The 17,296-nt window shown below is 32.8% G+C and overlaps 1 protein-coding gene across 1 annotated transcript; it reads left to right on the top strand.

The window, feature by feature from the left end:
* The first annotated feature begins 3,127 nt into the window (after nt 1–3,127).
* LOC134272489 (uncharacterized) lies at nt 3,128–5,727 on the top strand. Its single transcript, XM_062754714.1, has 2 exons — nt 3,128–3,739; nt 4,129–5,727. Exons 1-2 carry the CDS (start codon nt 3,128–3,130, stop codon nt 5,725–5,727), a joined length of 2,211 nt encoding a protein of 736 aa, XP_062610698.1.
* Nucleotides 5,728–17,296: the final 11,569 nt, after the last annotated feature.

Genomic DNA, 17,296 nt, shown 5'->3' with positions numbered 1-17,296 from the left:
TCCGTGGCTGAATGGCCACTGAAAAGTTACTGAAAGCCGCCTTTCAGTTTTAACTGAAAGGTCTTGTTTCTTCCTGTATTTTTTTAATTCTCAGTGCAATAGTTTTTGGGTCCTTCCCCTGAGCATCATGATATTGCATTCACTTTCTGAAGTTCTATCAATAAAATGAACAATGCAAAGGTTTTCAAGTGTCATAATTGAGACACTGAAAACACACAAGATAATTTTGTTCAATTTCAGAATGTTTCAATAAGAATTAAGGTAGTTTGATCCTCAGGTCCTGAAAATCTGGAGTTGGATAATAAAAAATGCTTTAAAAATGTCTCTGAATTCCATTTGATTTACGATTTGATTAAGAATTATAATCAAAATGAAATCAAAAATTTGTTATAACAAATTAAATTCGATTTAACAAATTCTAAAGTTTGTTATAACAAATTACATTCGTTTAAACTAAGGCATAAATTAGTTATAACGAATTTATTTAGTTCAATCAAATTCGAAAATCAGGATATATATATAAAAGAACTAATTTGAGAATGTGAAATACCATTGAAGAATATGGAGATATGGAGACAACGAACAGTATTCAATATCAAAGTCCATATTAAAACAATGTAAAATAGGAGCAGAGCAAACACGACCCTCCGAAACATCAGAGGCGGGATCAGGTGTCACGGAAGAGTCAGAATCCCCTGCTGGCCGGTTACACCCGCCGTGTGCGCATTGTCATGATCGTGAAATAACGTCGTCAATTCAGTGTATAAATAATGGACAAAAAATTGGGATGAAAAACGTCAGTCAGCATTTGATTCAATGGTAAATTGTATTTGTTGACAAAGTCATTGTATCGACCATAGAACTTACGAAATTATGATTTTAAACGAGACTACTGATATTCTTGTTTCATCAACGTGTTTGTCAATAATTTACCTTGTTTTAAAATTTGTTTATACGTAGAGCATGCTCTTTCGTATCGAATCAACTGAGATATATACACTCCGTATACAGGCGATGAAGGTATATTGCTGCATTAGTAAGGAAAGATGACAATAGAAAAATTAAAGACGTCACGTTTATCATATAACTTGGTTGTTAGGTTACCATTAATGTACTTTTCAAGTAAAATATCCAAGTATGAAAATGATGTGTCAGAATCGGTGGTATCTTTTATCTCAAGCTATCCTGGATATATCGTATCGACGTAGGAATGGAAATTGCCATTGCTAATTGACAATACGTAGTTGATATATCTGAAGGTCGAGTTGAAGGCCACAGCGAGTGCATTATTCTTTTCACGCATAAGATTATGCATAAATTCTGCTTCATATGAATACAAAAATAGGTCTGCTCATTACAGAGCGTAATTGGTGCTCATGGGAATTCCAATAGATTATTGGAAGACCTGATATCCAAAAACCACATACATATTGTCAATCAGAAACCCCAGCATCTTCTTGGTGTCAACTTCAGAGTACTTGTGTGTGCAATCAAAATCTTTTTAACAAAATAATTTTGCAAATGACCACTGACCATGTAAGTAAATAAACGAGTTTTTAAGCTGTTAATTTTGGTAACATCTTGTGATTTCAAATTGTCCAAAAGTTCTTCTGAATTTTTTAGTGTCCACATCTGATTTAATCCACTTCTTGAATATATAGTTGAACAGAATTTTTGAAGTTTTTCCTTAAGTACTGTCAATATCTTAGTGAGGAGTAACGAAAAAGGTTTGGTTGAACATTTACTTGAACGCGCAACACATCGTTGTTAATAAGGATTCTTATGAAGTTTCAGAATCTAATATATATAAGATAGTAAAAATTCATTTTGGCTCTGTGGAATATTAAAAATATTCAAAACTGACATATGACTTTGAATAATTTCTTTCTTAGAAGAGGAAGTATGATATAACGAATTCAACAAATTTGCTAAAATAAATTAAATGCGTTATAACAAATTACAAGGAATTGTTATAACGACTTAAATTTGTGAGAACAAATTCGACAATTCGTTTTAAATCGAATTCAAAAATATTTTTCATATGAACTTCCGTAATCCTGAGTCATTTTGAGATGCATAAAATAAAAAACGGTGCACGAAAAGATTTCATTTTCAAGCTTAATTTTGAGACTTTTCAAATTGAATAATTAATTTTAGAGTATTTTTTCGTGATTGGGTATTGGATATCTTGAACAAAATTCTTCAGATTAGAATAATAGAATTACCTTAAGAACTTTTGCCTACAAATCTGTTTCAGATTGTTAATTGAGGCAGAAAATTAATTTCTCGTTGAGGCTGTCAGCATTAAGATAAGCTTTTTCCCGAGGTTTGTTTTGTTTGTTTGTATGTTGCTTGACATCCCTCTAGAGGATTTTTCACTCATATAAAGTCGCCAATACTTGCTAGTGGAGAGGTGAAAAATTTGTCGTATGCTCGGGCAATAAGGGTCAGTGACCATTTTTTCGTTCCATCACCTACTGCGACACAGAGCCTCGTTTATTCGGTCTCACCCGAAAGAGAGGTCTCTACGTTCCCCAGGGGGATTCAAACCCGCGACTTAAAGATCAACTACTTATTTAGCGACTCTAGAGCAGACCCTCTTACCACTGCACCACGCGAGCGAGGATGAACCATTTGAATAACATTTTTCACATTTTTATGTTTCGTTTATAGATCTCCATTTTGTTCATAACTTCAACAGTTGGTGCTGTTTTGGGTGGTCTCTTAATTCTGGAGGATGCGCCTTACCCTACGCCTGAGGACATCGATAAAACCGATAATCTAACCTCATGGATAGAAAACAAAGAGGCAAAAATCTTGCTTTGGTATTACCTCTTGCTATGTCCAGAACAAGATATGTGTCTGGGGGAAAAATTTAAACGGAACTATTCTTTTACCCTAAATCCATCATGTGCAACTTGTGAATGTGATGATTCGTGTGTGAGAAAATCCACATGTTGTCCTTCTAAATTCTACAGACAAGCAACCACTCCAGACTTCATAGAATACATGCCAATTGAAGAAGACAAACAAAAGGGTCAGCCTTTGTCTTGCATCGAACCGTTATGGAATAAAAAGTCGGGAATCACCCCGGGTAAATCATACTGGATGATTGAAACATGTCTTAATGGTGCCACATGTTTGTTACCCCAAACACATAATATTACCAGTAGCTAGACCAGTAATGTTTTTGTCATCAAATGACACATATCTTAACACTCAGTGCGCATTATGCAATGATGAATTTATTTCTGATATTGTTCCTTGGGAGATGGAAAAGATTTGCCGGTATCAATCAGCACTGTTTTCAAATGACGATTTCGAAATACTTTACCAGTCTGTGTTCTTAAATGATATTCCTGTCTGTAACGTTGCTTTTAGTCCCCCTAGCTCCATTCAAAAGATTGTCAATCCCTGTATAACATACACACCTAGACTTGACTCTACCTGTAACCGAACGATCAAATTTTGGGAAGAAACACGGTCTGTTTTCATCGATGCTTGCCAGAAATACTACTTACCTTACAAGAATTCCGACAAAGTTTATAAAAACCTTTATTGTGCTTTGTGTGATGAACTGGTTTTTGATCTTACAATTCAAAATGACTTTGATGGATCAGGTATTATCACGTACATGCTTTCAACTTTTTCAGCTCTGATGGATTTCAAACGAACAGTGAATATAGAGCACACAAAAGACGTAAAATGCGCAAGAAATCAGATTTTTGACAGTAGAATGGTACGGTTTTTTTTTCCAATATTTTTATTTTGTTTAAAATACATTTCGAAAAATATTCTGATATTGTTGCAGAAAATTTCTCTCTTAAATAATCTCTTTCTTTGTTTTTTATTCAAAGTAATTATACTTAGAAAAAAGCAATAAAAAACATGGGTAGGGGTAGAAAGAAAAAAAAAATTCATTTTCCCGATTTATAATTTTCTTATCAAATTTAATCTGACGAAATAAAAAGAAACAAAGTTTACATTAAAATGTCTCAAAGCGTCTTGAAGGCCATATTTAAAGTAGAGTATGTCTGAAGCAACATAAATGTATAGCTTACCTTAAAGGCCCTTGCTGTGCAACACTTAGATTTCACAACTTTTGAAACTTTTCTTTTTTATCTTTAGTCGAAGTGTCTGGATATCAGATGTGAAGCAGAATACGTTTACAGCAACTCAACCTGCCAACTTCGTTATACGATGCTTGGGAAGTGCAACTACGAGGTAAATCTAATGGTCACTCTTCCAGAAGATTCCAAAATGATAAACTGGGACAAAAATTTACGTGAAATCGAATCAGCTATGGCAAACGTTATAATTGTTGAAAATTTGTATGATTATCTTTGCCGAATTTCAATTTTAGCTCCTTCTAAATCAGATTTTTTGGCTATAGTGCTGGAACTGTCCGTAGGCCATTATCATAACGTAGACTTCATGATACAGAAGCTGATGAATATATTTTCTGAACAGAAATTGCCAATAAATATACCATCTTTGGGGCGCGAGATTTACGTCAAACTGTCTGTTGTAGGGCAACGATTTCATATTCACGGTAATTCCTTATTTGCTACACAAATTCATGGCCGTTGCTATCTGAATCCAATGAATATGGAGAAACTGAAATTACACCCGGGTGTACCAGAACTAAATGTCCTTCAGTATGACTACAGACGGCCATATTGTTTAAAAAATGATATGGCGGTAGTCGTAGCCGACTGGTATCGCTGCCCTAAAGTGAAGCTGACAACAAGAGACGTCAGATTAGATATTTCAAATTTTTCTGTATGTCTTGTAGACTATCAAGTCTGTTTTTCCTCACAACATTTCAAGGAGTCCCAAGATAAACGCAGTGTAGAAATATGCCTGGACGAGTATCTTAGAGTTATGAGCCAAGCAAACAGTCAAGGGGAATCCTCAGAAGAACGCCTAATGAAGTATTTTTCACTTGCCTGTCTCTCCCTTTCTTCTATTGCTTCTTTGGTAACTATACTCACTTTCATTCTTAATAAATCCCAAAGATCAATCGCAGATGCCAACATTATAACATTAGCTGTGTTGTCAGTTTTGGCAAATACAGTCTACACTTTCTCAAAATTTTTTCTTTGGAATGAATCCATTTGCATTGGAATGGGCATGATGGTTCATTTTCTCTGGCTCTCTGTCATATGTTGGATGAGTTTATCTACCTTCCAAATCTTTCAATCCTTTACTACTTTATCAGCTCCACAGAAAAAAGACGGTTCGCGGGTATTATTTTTCTTACTGGTTGATGCCGTTCTATGTTTGGCAATAGTTGCTGTCAATTTAATTGTAAGCTCTGTCCAAAGTGAATGGAAGAGTCTTGGCTACTCTCCTCGTACCTGCTACATTGATGAACCAAACATGACCCTCTTTACTTTTGCAATTCCAATTGGTTTATGCATCTTTATCAATTCTTTCATGTTTCTGGTGACATTATCTCGAATTTGTGTAAAGATCGATATTAGAAAGTCAAAGGAAGAGAGTAGATTAAGTGCGTACTTCAGGCTTTCTACCCTCGTTGGTGTAGCCTGGTTTTTTGGCTTTCTGGCTCAGTTCACTGAATTACAATTATTTTCCATGTTGCATACGCTCTTTAATGGTGGGCATGGCATTTTTATATACCTAGCTTTCGGATTACCTCTGAATCTTAAATCTTTTTCACGCACTTTTAAAAAGGAAGAGAATAATGCGGATGATACAAAATAATACAATTCTTTTGTAAACAAACAGATTCATGGTCTTAAAAAGTAAGCTTTTAGAGTAAATTTTTGCATCGCGGTATTAAAGAAAAATAAATGTATGAAACAATGTTTAAATGAATATGTTTCGTATTCGGCAATGTCTTTAAATTATTAAAAGTTCGATACTTACTTTCAATTTTGAATATTTCATTTCAATATTAAAAGGGCAAAAATTTATTTTGGACGGATATTGAAAACAATTTCACAATATTTTCTTAGATATATTTGAATAATCGGAAAAGATCACTGTATGGCAAAAGTCCCACATTCATCATCAGATTAAGAGATCGCATAATTTCTGATTTAGATGCAACACGTGAGTGCAGTCCATATTTCAACGAACGGCAGGTGAAATAAAATTCAATAACTTGCAATATACCAGCCATCGTGTTGAGTTTGTATTGCAATACTTATCAGTTATTACGGAAACCTTTTTCTGTATATACGAGGGTTGTCCCGTAAAATCGTGGACAAAACATTTTTCTCGAAAAGTAATGGGCGCACTAAGCTGAAATTTTCAGTAACTGTTTATTTATCTTATTTAAGTGCATGATAATTTTTTTGATAAAATTAAGGCAAAAATAAAGATTTTATTATGCGTGAATGTGCAAGAGGTATTGTCCTACGGCGCACGGTCAAAACACCAAGGTTTTATTAAAGAATACAAACGTTTGAATTCAAAATAAAAGTTTTAAATACATAAGATTTGGATTAAAATTATACTAATTCAATTTCACAACCAATTTTGTAGTCTTTGTATAAATTTTAAGGCATTTGCTTAATGTTTGGCAGTTTCTCGAGCATTTCAAATGGGAAAGTGGTAAACATAACACACGAAAAAAGGCGACGTTTTATGACGTTACGGCGCCCGGAGAACAGTTCAGTTTTATTTCGATGTTGTAATGACACCTTTAGAGACTTGAAATGACCATAGAAGAAAAAAGATTATAAAAATATCACCATACCTTAAGTATACAAATGAAATAGGAGTTTTCTTAGCGAAGTTTTTTTTATTGAGTCCCTGGGGAGTGCAAAACATACAGACAAACACCTAATGTAATAGCAAAAGACGCTGTCACAGTAGACCGCCGATATGAGATTTTCTATTAGTTGAATGATGGTGAGAATATTGTCCGTAACTTACTAATAAATCTTCAGAAGATCGCATGAGGGTGCCAATTGGTTCTTCGGCTGTTTATGGAGACTAAAGAATGTGTATCAATGAAATTCCTAAATTTAAGTCGGACTCATCCAACTTCATTTTCAGCAAAAATAAAACGTGGCGCTGTTTTAGACACTTTGACGTTATAATCCATGCGCCGTAAGGTGATACAATACATGGCATAAAATCTCATATTTTTTTTATTTATGCATATATTTATCTGAAATTTGCTGTGTATATTACTAAAATATGTACTAAAAAAGTGAAAATTCCAGAACGCAGTGATGTTTATTTTTTAAACTAGACAACTTGTCCACGATTTTACGGGACAACCCTCGTATATACATGTATATACTTAAGAATAAGAAAAGGGGTCTGTTAGAGTGACATCGTGACGCACAAACGGATAAATTGACAACTTAGAATTTTTGCAAGATCTGTGCAAATTCTTTAAATTCCTGAAAGCATACGATTTAAGAAAATAACAGGTTTCTGAACCTAAAAACTTTACTTTTATGGGAAAAAATATGATAAATTAATTTGTGATAGCCCCTAAAAAGCAAAAACAAAAAACAAAAAACTCCATAAACCAAAAAAACCCAAAACATTGCTTTTCTTCTTCCCCCTATTGTACGTTTGCGCAGATAAATTGCCAGAGACTCGTGAACAAAAAAAATGAATATAAATAAACAAGAATTTTGATACAATTTTCTAAAAAGGTAAACAAAACATATTCCTCTCTTTGCATGCTCCTATACAGTGTTCTATACAAATTAAATCTAAAGTTTAAAAGTAGTTTGGCCTTGGCATGCGTGAAAACAAAGAAGTGGAAGATACATTGTACAACATTTGTTTTTCCGGCACTTATATTGTGCAGTCTTTTCTTGCTTTACATTTCAGTTAACATGTAGTTGTCATATGTTTGTTATACTCATAATTTTCACATACATTTTTCCTTTTATGATGTAGATATCTTAAAAGAAACACATAATTTTGACACATTTTGTAACTTTTAAAAAATGAATTATGATTTTTTGTGACTGCATTATATATGATGCCAGCGTCGAAACAAAAGAGGACAAAATTTTAAATTAGAATCTAAAAAGGTACTTATTTTCAACAGTCAATGAAGGTGCCTCAAAGATTTTTTTTTTCAGATTACTTGGCGGTAGAAGGTAAGACTGGTAATTTTTGTAAGATTCACTGTGTGGAATTAATTAAATACTATTGTACTGAAACAACCCTGACCAGAAAATAAGTTTCGTTATTGTTTCAGCGAAAAATTGTAATTAATTCACTCCAATAGGTAAATTTTGTTACTGTTCTATTTTGAGGTTATACATGTATATATCCCACGTCATTCGAAAGAAAATTAATCACTTATTAAGTTACATGTAGCCACTGGCTGTTCAACATTAAAAATGCAGGTCAATATCGTTCACGGTAAATATAGCCCCGCAATTTAGAAGGTGGATCAACCTGATACATTTTTTGCAGACAATCAGATGCAAACCTAATAAGTATAAAATTCAGCAATCTTTCAGTTCATATTCAGTAACCTGTATGACAAAGTCTTATCCTTTGAATTAAAAAAAGAGTTCTTGAATTTACAAAATATTCATGTTAAAAGTTCTTTCATTGTCATGTCAATGTGTTGTAAGAGTTATTAATGTTAAATAATTGAGTGTAATAAGTAATTATAATATACTTTCATGTAAATTAGTTGAATCTGATTGGGCGAGAAACATTTGCTAATAAACACTATTACCCGCTGAATAATGATGCCACGCCCTCCAGCGTAGCAACAGTCAACATTGCTTGACGACGAGTGGTATTACAAAATTTTCACCCCTCGAAAACCATTGTCAACCTCGGCTGGGGTGAAAAATTTCAATGTTACACTCAAATACGTGCAATATTTATATAATAATGAATTGAAACTGATGATAATATTAACTTATTGACCTTACTAAGGGTCCTGCCGACTAAACGTACGTTGTCGAGCACTACAGAATTTTAAGTATTCTATTTACATGCCTAAGATTCTGTTCATCATTCCTTGAAGTTTGTCCTCAAAAAATATTTTAAACACAATCTTTTTGCACCTGGACACTTTAGATGAACGCCAAGAAACGGAAGCTTACACCAAAAGTCCAGAGGATTTATATAAGCTGAAAAGGACCGAGCCGAAAAGGAAGATATACACCGTATAAATTCCTAGAGGATAAACATAAGCATCTATTTTGTACCACATGAACAAGGTTTTTGATTCCATTTTTTTAATTCTTGAAGAGTTTAAAAAATATATGTCAATGCCCCCAAAAAACTATATGTATTACTGGAACTGTTTGGTAAAATTTTTAATATTCTTCCTCATTAACCAGCTTGCTCATGTTAATTATAAAATGTGTTTTGTCGTCGAATTTTGTATTAAAGTCTTATTGTTGTTTACTTTTTGCCTTTGTTCTTACTGTGTTATCTGCAACTGTTAAATAACTTTGATCTTATATGCCACCTTCAGGGGACCCATTGATCCTTGTAACGCCATGCATTGAATTGTTGGAGTAACTCATACATCTGTAGAGCGAGGATACGTGAAAGCAATGTTGCAAAAGAAGTGTTAAAAGGTGAAATTGAGAAGATGTGACAGCGGAGCGCGAAGATGAGAGGGCAAACATTCGAAGGTGCAAAGTCACGTTACTATTTATTATCGCACTTCCCACTTTGGAACCTCGCAATTTCACCTTCGCATTTTTGCCTTTGCATTTTCCTTTTGAGGAATTTTAATTGTTATCAATCAATCTACGATGGCTTATTCCATGAGTTTTTTTTTTCAAAGATCTCGGTCCAATTTATGCAGAAAACGGCCCTGTAGATATACCAATTTATTGACTTCTAATAACATTTTATGATCTATTTTGTAGATGAGAAAAAGTAGAGACATACTAGTAGCACTTTCATTTCCTATTAACCTATTGTACAAAATTTCTAGTTTAACCTCAAGTCTTAGAACACAGGCTTTATGGAATTGCAATCTTCTTGAATTTTAACAGGTATATTTGAGTACTTTCAGAGAAGAAAATTAATATGAGCGCATCCTCTGATCTAAAAGATAAAGCATGTCTTGTAATTCTTAAAAACAGTTCTTTTATTTACTAGTTGCTTATTTAAGATAACAGGTTGCCTTCTATATAAATATTGGAAAGTAGTTTCGATAATTGGCTGTTTTTGTTGATCTTTTCAGAATATGAGGAAATTGACGAATTTCATGACATCATTTTGCATTGATTAGCTTGAAAATTACGTAATTTTATAGACAAGCAACCACTAGAGGTCTAAATTGAAAAATAATCTTTTAAACTTTGTCTAAATTGAGGCAAGTGCCCCGGATTGGATCGTAAATTACATCGTAAATTGCGACTAAAATATTTTGAAAAATAGGTCCTAAAACGATCTGTTGAAACGAATTAAATGTAAACGTTATTTCTGCATCCAGCAACAACAATTAATGGATAATATTATGAAAAAAAATAATTGTGAACAAATTGTAGTTTCTGAGAAATCATGATAACTTTTATGGTTAAAGATTTGCAGTAGTCAAATTTGTTTTATTGAATAATACTGCAACACACATTCAGAATTGGCAAATTGTTAATGAAAAAGTCTGGTTAGGGCAACAGTATGTGTATACAAAAAGAATGGTGTGGTAGGATTTGTGATAATAGATAAAGGAATTTGTTTTTTTTTTTAATTAAAAAATTTAAACAAAAATATGCCTTTCTTTTCAAAGGTATATGGTTGTATAAATGTAGATCAGCCCGATAACATTGCTACATTATACTTTATATACACTGTATCTTTCAATTACAAAATACTGATTCCTTACCAGTACCATAATTCATGCTGATATATGTATTGACTAAAAAGTACACTATATGACTGACAATGGACTTCAATTTTTAACGCCGTAATATGTTCAGTCCTGTTACAATACAACTATTATTAATCGCAGCATTGTTCAGGCTTGAAAAAAGGGGGCGGAGTTTAATTTTCTGTGACTACACATAGTAATACGACTTTTCTGCATTTCTCAAAATACCTGAAAATGAAAAAAAACATTGCAACTTTTAACTTTATTAGCATAATAACCAACAATAAAACTTATCAATGCATTAAAGAAAAAACTTGCTGGTTTAATCCGATGTAGCTGGTTATAAACAAAGCACTGATCTCGATGAACTTGTCAATCATGACGTCATTTTGGTAAAAAACGACATATTTCACGTACTGTGAGAGGCAGATTGAGGAATTTTTTAACAATGAAAAATGCGTTTTATTATCAAACAAAATATTATTTAGAGGTTTTAAATAGTCGATTAATACCAATGTATATCCTTTGTTTAGTGCAACTTTTCATTAACTATCACGAAAATGTATTTTATTAATTATGTCGAATTTTTATGTACAGGTTACGTACATTTTACAATGATATGCCTCATAAAATTGTACTTTCGCAAGGGCATACACTTAATAGATCTTAACCATTTTTTGAATATAAATCAAGAATATTTTCCTTAACTTAAAAAGTGCTGCTGCTTTCTTTTAATCGAGGGCATGATTTAATAAATACACAAAATATTTGGTAAAAGTCAAACATATTTCGACATTGGCTTATTTACCTGAAAATTAAACTAAACTATTAAAACGCAATTTTTTTTTCAAAGCAGCAGCACTTTTCAGAAACTACAAAGTATGCAGAAACAATTAATAGCTTGAATTTTTAATTTCAACTAGGGTATGCCCTTGCGATATTGAAATTTGTTCATGACCTACATTCAGTACACGAACTAAGCATTCGTCACGTGACTGTCAATCGATTGGACAAAACTTAAACTATGCTATTTCCATAAGTGTTTAAGTTCTGTGATAATAAAACAGCTTAATTAAAATAAATTCAGTTTTAATAAAATCCCCCTTTTTAGCACGTCTATTTTCCGTTGATTTCTCATAGTAGACCTTAACAGTACTGCGATGTTATCTGTAAATTTCCATATAATTAATTTAATTTCATGGCATTTGAGTTATAATTTCTTGATGTTGAAACAAGTTACATGTATTCATACAATAACACACATTTATAAAATCAATGCATACTTTGCTCCCCCCAGTGGCTGTTTTTCTGTCAATTTAGCATTATTAACTCTGGATTCTTCCGATGCATAGACCTTGACCCCTTCCTGAAATCTATCGATCACATACCCTGACATCATGATGAATAATGTTGCCTTTTCTTCATAATTGGTCTTAATTTGCTCTAGACTACATATTGACTTATAATATAAACAAAAGGAATTCAATATAAAATATTGAAAATCAAAGTACTGAAAGTACTGAAAAGCGGTTAGCATGCTTTCATGGAATTTGACTGTACAGTGTAAAATAACAAAAAATGCATTCAGTGATGATATTAAAGTAAGCATGCATACCTTTGTCCAATGTCATCAGCGAAGAAGCAGACACACTGACTTTTGTAGTACTTAACTAAATGGAAAAACCAATAACATCCCAGACTGATGTCACAAATGTATGTTTCAAAATATCAACCTGAGATTTTCAGTTTGAAAGACAGGAAGTTCAATTAAAAAAAATTCTTCCTAATTGTCTCCATTGGTGGCGTCCAAATGTGCTCAGAACGAAAAAAAATATGTTGATGTTGCAAATTTAATTGTCTTTCATGCTCTATTGACTCTGAAATTAGGTAACTGTAAAGCCTACTCAAAAAGAAAATAAAACAAGTAGAGCTTTTCAAAAAAGCTTACCGTCTTAAGCAACAATTTTAAATAGTAAACAGATCTATACTTCTTTTGAATTTCTCGATTTTGTATTTCTAAATGAGCTTTTTACGGGCAATAGCCCTACCACGGTTGTCGCTCGGTCATCTCCGTAAACGTTGACTGGCCGAGAGCTTTCGGTAAACCTCGGCTGATTCCCATTCACTCTTCAAACAAGAAAGGGGAAAAGAATAATAACAAATTGTAAAGCCTGCAAGCAATACCTATCAAGTTTTATTTATAATGAAATTAAAGAGACCTTTTTATTTATCGCTATAAAACACTTTTATCACTATAAAACAGTAAAAACGCTATGTTATCAAAAATTAATTACTGCTGATTTTGTTGTTCGTTTTGTCATTTTTTTAAGATTGGAATTGTACGAAAAATATATCATCAGAAAGTTATCTCTCTTGCCTTGAACAGCGTTTCAACCAATAAAATAATTGAAAATTTTTCTCATCATGCAATTTCTTCCAATCACAAAAGAGAGGAAGTGCATAGTCCGACGACTGTAAAAAAACTTCAATTATACAATACCGTCTTCCAAGGAAGACGGTAATAATAATTCAAATTCTTAAGATTAATTTATTTGGAGTTCTGTACATAGATCTTTGGCTGGCTAGTCTGAGAAAAACGGATGGACGAGCAGAGAATTTGTAAATTAATTTAATTTCAGAGGGCTTCAGTTTCGTAGGCTCACTGCGGGTCAGCAGGTGTGACCTGTTATTGGGGATGCTTACTTCTCCTAGGCACCGGAACTTTCAAGGATCCGCTTTTCATTTGAGACCGATCACTATTCATTCTGTATTTTGATACAGATACTGAGTACATCTGTTTATTAATATTATGAACTATTTCTCTCACTGGAAGAAAGACAAGTAAACAAGATAATAAAGTTTTAAGAAATGTACACTATTGGCTTTAAATACAATAAATGTTCGAATTAGTAAATGGTACATGACAATAATTCAAAAAAGAGTCTTGTAAGCACGATATACGAGTATAAACGAACATATACTGAGTATTTGGCAAATATTTAAATAATGTGACGTTTATAATCGTTTGTAATGATTAGACTGAGTACAGAATTTATCCCTGGAAACAAAGCTTTCATCATCTTTTAAATAATTTCAATTGAGAAAAAAGGAGAAGAAAACAAACGTTTCATTATGGAAGTAATCTATAACTGTACAGCTTACAGATGCAGGGTTCTCCATGAGCTGTTTTACTGTGTTGCTCCCGACACAGCAAAATTTTCTACGACACAGTAACGATTAAAATTTTATGCATGCGACACATTTTTAAGGAACTCGTAAGAATATCATCCTGTCCTGAAGTTTCCCTATTTTTTCCTTTGCAATTCGGTAATTTGATAAAAAAAAACTGACAAAAAAGTACAACAAATTTACTTTCAAAAGTGGTAATTAGTTTGAGATCAGAATTTCCCCTGCTTTTCATAGCACGTGTTTTTACTTTTATCAATATGCATGACGAAAATATTTGTACATCGAAATACATTATGTAGTGATTTATTTTAAAAAGTGTGCACATATGTTCCTATATAAGTTTAATGAAAAGTAATTCAGTTAAGAATTTGATCTCGAAAATAGCGCGAAATTTTAGTGCTTCACGTAAACTTTGCAACACAGTAAAAATTCAAATGATGGAGAACCCTGCAGATGTATTCAGTTTTTTTATATATAAAGCTTTCTTCATGTACTAGTATTACATTAGTTAATTAAAGGGATGGCTAAATTTTTTGGCAAGGAAAATGAAACTCGATCGAGAGATTCTCCGATGTTTTGCAGTCTGTAATAACCTTCAACTCCTTAAGCCAGTAATTAACCCGTCCTTTCTGTGCCAGTAGCATAATTCGATCAAATATTTATTGTTCATGAGTTGTGCCTTATAATTAATCACAGGCACCTGAATTTTTATCAGTACGTCTCTAAATTAGCCAAATATCGAAACATTCTACCCCTCTATGTACAGTTTAGATACACAAGGTGTGCAACGCCATTTTGACCCCCTGTTCAATTCAGGCTTCAATTTAACACATAAATCGGATATGCCTACTGGTTTTCGTGTAGCATTGGGTTCAAATATGATATTTCTCGCTATATATTTCTTCCTTAAGTTTAAATCCAACGCGTTGATAATGTTATCAGCTAAACTTCATGCTGACTTCAAATTTTGTCACAGGGCCCGATCGCCATCAGCTGACGTCACGGAAATTTAATCTCGTCACCAAATGCTCCTATACATAAAATTTTAAAATACAACAATAAATTTATTTCTTTGACAAACAAAATCAGATAAAAATTAAAAACCGAAAGATTATGTTGTTTTTATAGTCTTGATTTTATTTAACATATGTTATATGTGTTAGAAACAAATTATTGGTAGAGGCTTTGTTGAAGTTTCTGTTGTCGATAGGTAGCGCCTTATGGAGGTTTCCGGTTGCCGACACATGCCATATAGCGGCTAGCGAAGCTAACCGCTTAAAAATTAAATCAAATGTTTCATATTGAAAAGTATATTACAAATATACAAAAAGGATAAAAATAAGCAGATTTTTTCATCAACTTATCTTTTTTCTAAAAATGAATTGATAATTCCACTAGAAATACGCATGTGTAGGGCAACATTTGCAAACATGTCAAAATAAAAGACAAATATACAGCGGTAATACCTTGTACACAAAATATCTTTATTCACTACTGTTAAGAAAGGATAAAATTAGCATAAAAATATAATGCAAAAATTATATCTCAATCACAATAAAAAAATGAACAATTGGAATTTATTTCTTCTCATATTTTGAACGTAATCTCTCTCAGTTTCAATACACCGGGTACATTGCTATAAAATGGACCATGATTATGCAAACTCTATCTGTTTTTAAAATTTATCTGTTAAGTAATCACAGATTCAACAGAAAACACGTGTGTTGAGAAATTAACAAATATGTGGGACGATTCCTGTGTCTTCCTAGCAAAAAAAACTATAGTTATCTATAGTTAACAATAGTTAACTAAAGTTAACTTTAGTAAATCAAAGTGTCAAAGTTTTTGTTAAAGTTTTTCAAAGTGTCAAAGTTTCCGCCAAAGTTTTTCAAAGTTTTCGATAAAGTTTTTCAAAGTGTCAAAGTTTTCGATAAAGTTTTTCAAAGTGTCAAAGTTTTCGATAAAGTTTTTCAAAGTACCAAAGTTTTCGCCAAAGTTTTTCAAAGTGTCAAAGTTACCACTAGAGTAAATCAAAGTTTTCAAAGTGTAAAAGTAGTAACTATAGTTAACTATACTTAACTATAGTAAACTATAGTTAACTATTGTTAACTATAGTATTTTTTGTTATGGCTGTCAAGGCAAGTGGACGTTATGGCCAATTTTAAGAATGGAAATTGTAAATGCTTCTTCTAATACAATTGACTAATACATTTAGGTAATGAATACTTTTTCGCTGTTGTTAATATGTGTTAATATTTGTATCAGAAGAGATACCAAGAGAACCCGAGAAGCCTTGCACTTCTGTCCTTTTTAGCGTTACGTTACATAAAGTATGTTAGGTTCATGAAAATTTAAGCTGTCTCCCTCGAAACCCAAGAGATTATATTTTTTTAAGCTGAGGCAGGCTACTGAAAGGTAAGCTGATGTTTTAGAAGTTTCAATACACTCTCTTAAAATCAGCATTTATACGTTCAGTGGTCTTATCAATGCCTCTGAAAACAATTTAAACATTCAACTGGATCAATTTTTTTGTCTTTAATTTTTTTTTTACTAAATTCGACAACTGAATGTCGCGTTTACCTTCTCTTTTCATAGGGATCAAAGTGGAAGAGAGGAATTCTTTCTCTTTCGCTGCCCTTTACCCATGCAATCAGTGGGGTTCCTTTTTATAATCTTTTAGACGAATGAAATTATTAATAGATATTTTATCTCATTACTGTTCGTTATTTTCACCTTTTATTCCGTTAAAAAATATATCCGTCGTATTTTGTTTGCACTAGAAATTAAATCATTTGCGATGAATTCCAAATTTCCAAGACGCGGGTTCGTCCGATGTTGGTCAAAAGAACATTAATCATATATAACATGGCTTCGAGGGTGACATACCAGAATATTTGCCCCGAGGTGTCAGGAAAGCCCTGGAGTACTATGTCACCCGATGCCGAAGGCAGAGGGTGATATAACACTCCAGAGCTTTCCTGTCACCGAGGGGCAAATATTCTGGTATAGTCGCCCGAGAAGTCATGTGGTATATGTTATATGACATTTTTAAAATAAAAAAAAATGAAATGATTTAAAATCGTTTAAATTTTCACAAATAATCCAGAAATGCTTCCTTGACGTAAAGAATAACGCTCCGTTGTTTACATTTGCTTAGCAACCGACGTCATAACATCTCGAACCCGAGCTAAAATGCGTAACGTAAAAACACGTGAACGTGATCGAAAGGATGACATAACTGTTTCCGTCGTGGGTGACATAACTGTTTCCGGCGTGACATAACTATTTCCGGTGTGACTCGGCATTTTTCAG

This window comes from Saccostrea cucullata, unplaced genomic scaffold, assembly GCF_032062105.1.
Source record: "Saccostrea cucullata isolate Sc308-1 unplaced genomic scaffold, CSIRO_AGI_Scuc_v1 ctg4229, whole genome shotgun sequence".
In the NCBI taxonomy this organism is placed as follows: Eukaryota; Metazoa; Mollusca; class Bivalvia; order Ostreida; family Ostreidae; genus Saccostrea; species Saccostrea cuccullata.
The sequence above is the reverse complement of the archived record's forward strand: the minus strand, read 5'-3'. Positions and strand labels throughout refer to the sequence as shown.